Below are 5725 nucleotides of genomic sequence, written 5' to 3' on the forward strand. Positions count from 1 at the left end.
CTCTAAGCCCTCCAGCCAGAGGGGGGCTATAGAGTGGGCCACCTGGGGAGGGGACCACAGGGAGGATGCTGTGGGGATGGAGTAGCCAGGACAGGATGAACACATTTGCCTCACTGGTTTAGCGGAAACTTGGCCCAGTGAGGCCAGTGTAATCATCCCCATCTTCCAGAGAGTGACACTGAGGCCAGATGAGAAGCTTACCTGGATGCAGATGGCTCAGCCAGCCTGGGACCCTGGACTCACATCCTCCTGAGTACCTGCCTCCTTCCCCCTGCAGGGAAGCTGGGGACAGGGGTTCAGAGAGACTGACTGCTCAGGAGTACAACATAGATGTGCAGGGGGTGGTGGTGCTGGGGACATTTATTTCTGACAAGGACAGGCCCAGTTTTGGGCTAAGGTACCCTCTCCCTACCCTCACTTGGAAACACTCTCTTCCCAGGGCTCCAGCAGCTGCAGGGCATGCCCCCAGTCCAGAATTTGTAGCCTGGACCAGGGACAAGGCTGAGGGGTAGGTGAGAACCTCTCAGGAGCCCCCCACGGCTGGAGGGCTGATCATGTGGTGGGTGTCATATCTTCTCACGCACACTGACTGCTCGGGGCCCGAAATGGGAGTGCTCCCATGGATGTCATAGCTGCAGGGGAAGAGAGAGAAGAGGAACTTAGGGCCTGATCCAAGCCCCACAGTTACTGCCCACAGCTTGGAGCTCTAGGCATAGGAGCATTGGGGAAACTGAGGCTCAACTGGCCAGGCTGGCTTAGCCAAAGAGATCCAGGGTCTTCCTCTAAACTTCACAGATCCAGGGGCACCTGGGTGGCTCAGCAGTTAAGCGTCTGCCTTCAGCTCAGGGCATGATCCTGGAGTCCCGGGATCGAGTCCCATGTCAGGCTCCCTGCATGGAGCCTGCTTCTCCCTCTGCCTGCGTCTCTGCCTCTCTCTGTGTGTCTCTCATGAATAAATGAATAAAATCTTTAAGAAATATAAACTTCACAGATCCAGCAGTGCAGCACCCCCACTCTCCTCTATCCCTGCTCAGCAGATCTGCCTGACTTTTGCATCTGGGTGTACCCCACCGGAAGTATCTGGAGCCAGCCCCCACTCGCAAGTCCAGCGGTTGCCGCCAGGGGTCACATGGGGCCCGCTCCGAGAGCGCAGACTCGCCCTGCCCCCAACAGCTCCTGACAGCAATTGGCAGGCCCAGAGGGATAGAGGAGGAGGGTTTCCTGTGCACACACACTCGCACGACCTGCTGTCTTCTGGGGGCATAAGAGGTGGTCCCGGTCAGAGACCCCACCCCTCCCAGGGGGCCCAGACCCTGTCCACTTACCAGGTGTAGATAAGCAGAGCAAGGAGGGCAGTGAGGAGGACAGCCAGCAGGACCGACAAAATGGCAATGATGACCACGGTGCCCGTGCTTTGGGGGCCTGGGGCAGCCTGCAGCCTCTCAGCTGAGGGGCATGAGGGGGTTTCCCCAGGCAGGCAGAGCAGTGGAAGGAGGAGAGATCCGACCTGAGAAGAGGGACCTGGGACGGCCTCCAGACAGACCATCCCTCTCCCCAGCTCGGGGAGGGGCACCGGCAGGCAGCGGGGTGGTAATGGTGCCTGTGATGGGGGGCTGGCCCCATCTCCCCAGCCCAGCCCTTCCTCAGGAGCCCCCGGGCCCCAGACCCCCCCGCCCCAGTGTTTTACCAGTCCCTTACCTCGCTGTAGGTGGGTCTCGTTGGACCACTCTGTCTCAGCTACAGGTCCCTTGTCACTCATCACCAGGAACTTCACTCTGAGAAGAAGACCCAGGATGGGGAGTGAGGCCTCTGGCCCTGACTTTCAGGGCCTGGGGGATGGAGGGGTGGGGGAGAGAAGTGCAGACTGGCCTAAAAGCCAGCCTTAGAACCCACCAGAAGGGGCCTCAATTCCAGCTGTGACATTTCCCAGCTGTGTTGCCTTGGGTGCATCCCTCACCATCACTGGTCCTTAATGTCCTCACTTAGGAAATGTGTGTGGAATGGTCTAGATCCCCAGCACCCAATATCAGTGAATCAAGACCCAAGTAAGGGGAGATGGGCTGGGGCACATCCTGCCTAGATGGGGAAATCTCCTGTGGGGTCCAGATGGCCCATGGGGGCAGAGGTGCAAGTGGTGGACCCTCTGCTCAAGAAAGAAGGGAGAAGTCACCGAGACCTCCCCAGCCCTGGCCCCTGCCCCCCGCCCCCCCCCCCCCCCCCCGCTCCCGCCCATAGAAAGCCAAGCATTGAGCAGGGAGCTGCCCCAGGCCGGGGTTTGAGCCCTGGCAGGAGCTCACCGGTAGGGGCCTGGGCCCGGCAGGGGGTGGTTGCAGCCCCTCTTGGTGCGGGAGCAGCTGGTATCATTGCCAACGCGGAGGACCCGGAGCTGGTTGCCTGGCTGGTTGCCCAGGTAGAGCAAGCGGTTGGCCATCAGTGTGAGGTAGTAGCCCCTCCGGGTGAAGTCTTCAGGGACAGGGATGTCCTCCACCCTCTGTGGGGCACTGAAGTTCTGGGTGGCTGAGGGTTACTGCAGGTCAGACAGTGACGGCTGCAGGGGCAGGGCTCCCCCCCCCCCGCCTCCTGCCAGGCCAGACGGCCTTCCTGTACCACAGCCCCTCAAAACCTGCCAACCCTCCCCCACGCTTGCTGTTCCTCCCAGGCCTCCTGCCCCTGTTCACAGAGGGAAACCGAAGCCCGCCCCCGCAGCACCCACCGTTGCTGTGGGCCACCACCAGCCAGATGGCATCAGAGTCAGAGATGCTGCGGTGACTGAACTGGCCCCTGGGCTGCTCCAGTGTGAAGGTGGACTGGGTGAGTGTCCCTGCCAGGCTGCGGTTTGAGAGCTGGGGCACGTAGCTGATGTGCTCTGGAGCAGGTGGGGGGCAGATGGAAGAGGCTCAGCAGGACAGCCAAGCCCCCACAGCCTGGTCTGAGGGAGAAGTCATGGTTCTGGAAGCCCCAGCCTGAGGGGGGAGGCACAGACTTGATTCGGGAGCCCTGATCTGAGGGAGGAGTGGAGGCTTTCTCTAGAAGCTGCGGTCAGGCACAAATCAGGAGGCCTCCTAGCAACTCTGTGCCCGTGGGTCACAGGCGGGGGCCTGAGTCCAGCCCCTGCCCCTTGCCTTGCTAGTCTACTAGCAGGGGTCAAGAGGGAGATCCTGCCCCACCTGAGTCACTAGGGTCTCTGCCCTGCACGGGGCCTGGGGAAGCCATGGAGGCACAGGAGGACCCTCCCCAGCAGCAGAAAGGGGAGGTGGCTTTCCCCCGCCAGTCTCCAGAATCCTTTCCCTCTCTCTGTTGGGTTCAGTATGATTCATTTCCATTTCATTCAGCTCCAAAGGTTCAGGGCTACACCTCTCCTTCCGCAGAGCCCCCACTTCTGTCTCTGAGGCCTGGTGCACACTGCATACAGCAGGTACTTAATGTCCACTTAATGAGGGAGAAGGAGTAGAGTAGCCCAGATGAGAGGGGCTGCACCTCTTAAGTACCTCCAGTTTAAGAGCCCACAGTAACCAATGCCTGCAGCCATGCCTGGAGGGCTTCCAGAGCTTTCTTCAAGGAGGGATGGTTCTTGTCAACATCTTTAAACCTCTCCTTGGGGACAGGAAGGAGGGGACAGTGGGGAGACATTGGTGAGAATAGGATGGGGGCTCAGGACCCATGAGGATGAGGACCCTAAAGAGAATGAAGGAGCGTTACTCACTCTCCTGTCTTGGGCTGTGGGGACAGGTGTCTATCTCTTGTGACCTCTTTGGTGGGCCACCTCCCCTGACCCACCCAGACTTGGGGCTTGGGAGGCAGCTGGAGGAGGTAGATCTGTCCTCCTGAAGCTGGAGACAGAGTGCCCTGCTCCCCTTCACTCACCCAGGGCTGTCCCCCGCTGGAGGCAGGTCAGCAGCAGCAACAGTGGCACTGGCAGCCCATACTGACCCCCACTGAGCCCCATGGCCAGGCCGAGTGTCTGTCTGTCTGTCAGTCTGTCTGCAGCGTCCCAGGGGGCTCCACTATCTATCTGGATGGAGGAGGCTGCTTCTGGTACCTCCTGCAGCTCCTCCCAGGTCCCCCCTCTTCGCAAACAACTGGTTGGACAGGTTTGAGGGCAGAATCTGCAGGCCCCATGGATGTGGCATCCCAGGGAGGGGTCTGACGAGAACAATCAGTAGCTGCCCGTCAGGACAAGCCTGGACCCTCCCACCCCTGACTCCAAGAGGGCTTGGCCAGGGAGGGGTGGAGGAAGGAGGCTGGAGCTTGGGGTCCAGGTGGCCCCCGTGACTCTGGCCAACAGGGCAACCTGGCACCATGGCTCTCCACAGCCCCCTGTACTGGAGGAAGTTGCTCTCAAGGGGCTTGTCCAGGATCACTGGCCAGCCAGGGCAGAGCCTGGATGGGACGGTCACAGCCAAAGGCAAGCCTAGGGGTACTCCCTGCAGCCCGGACTCTGGAAGGGGGGCTCCTCAACATTGCCCTTTCTCCTTTCATTATCCAGGTGACCTGGCCCCTCTTCTTCTTCCGGCTCTGGCCACTGCCAGGACAGGGCAATTCTTCCTCAGCAGAAGGGTCCTAGATGGGGTCTGGAGTAGGGGGTGGGGGTGCCGAGCCTGTACTAACCATCTCTCACCTGGATTGGAGCAACAGTCCCCTGTGGGGCAAGCCCTGCCCCAAGCACAAGCCCCCCTCAGCCCAGCCTCTGCACCTGGGCAGAGCCTCCCTCCTAAAACCCAAATTCCTTTGGGGAGTACTTTATTTTTTTTTTAAGATTTTATTTATTCATGAGAGACACAGAGAGGCAGAGACACAGGCAGAGGGAGAAGCAGGCTCCATGCAGGGAGCCCGATGTGGGACTCGATCCTGGGACTCTAGGGTCACGCCCTAGGCTGAAGGGGGTGCTGAGCCACTGAGCCACCGGGCTGCCTGGGGGAGTACTTTAAAAAAACATTTATTTTAATTTTTTTGAGGATTTATTTATTTGAGAGTAAGAGAGCATGAGCAGGAAGGGCAGAGGGAGAGAGAATCCCAAGCAGACTCTACCCTGAGCACAGAACCCAATGCTGGGCTCGATCTCATGATCCCAAGATCACGACCTAAGCTGAAACCGAGGGTCAGACACCTAACCGATTATGGCACCCAGGCATCCCTAAAACACATTTTTAAAAAACAATTATGAATATTCTTTAGTTATTATAATGCATTTACATGCTATCTGATTGCCAGCCCACATACACTACTTTTTTATCCCCAAAAGTACTTATAGTACTTATTTATATTATAGTGAACTTCAAAGGGGGAGATTCTCCTATCAACTCTGTAATTAATTGCCTGGTTGATTTTTTTGTGACACTAACTCTACTCAGACATGCTAACAGATAGTTTCAGATTTTTCAGGATTTGAAATCACTGTATTTCCATTGGTGATCAATTCAGCCCCAAGGGAACTTCGGGCCGATACCAGAGTGAAAGCTCAGGGCAGGCTAATGAGGTCAGGGTGAGTGTGGGTATCTGTGTGCAGGGAGGGTCAGCCAAAGGGCCACCAAGAGGGCCTCTTTAACCTGAGACGAGCTCCCATATGTCCTCAGGGTGTCCATAGCCCATTCGGGGTACCACTGGCTCGGTTTGTCCTGCCAAGCACAGGTATGAGGGCTCCTTCCCAGACTCGCAGGCCTGCAGGAGTCCTTCCTTGTCCTGCAGAATTCATCCTGGGGCTGCCGCAGGTGACAGCAAGGGAGCT

The 5725-nt window shown here is 58.2% G+C and overlaps 1 protein-coding gene across 1 annotated transcript; it reads right to left on the reverse strand.

The window, feature by feature from the left end:
- Positions 1–386: 386 nt before the first annotated feature.
- On the reverse strand, positions 387–3989 carry LOC129520079 (uroplakin-3b-like protein 1). The gene is made up of 6 exons (XM_055341021.1): positions 3865–3989; positions 2714–2866; positions 2298–2517; positions 1699–1775; positions 1326–1446; positions 387–632 (listed from the first exon to the last, which is right to left on the reverse strand). Exons 1-6 carry the CDS (start codon positions 3944–3946, stop codon positions 524–526), a joined length of 762 nt encoding a protein of 253 aa, XP_055196996.1. The 5' UTR covers positions 3947–3989; the 3' UTR covers positions 387–523.
- Positions 3990–5725: the final 1736 nt, after the last annotated feature.

This window comes from Nyctereutes procyonoides, unplaced genomic scaffold, assembly GCF_905146905.1.
Source record: "Nyctereutes procyonoides isolate TBG_1078 unplaced genomic scaffold, NYPRO_anot_genome, whole genome shotgun sequence".
Classification (NCBI taxonomy): Eukaryota; Metazoa; Chordata; class Mammalia; order Carnivora; family Canidae; genus Nyctereutes; species Nyctereutes procyonoides.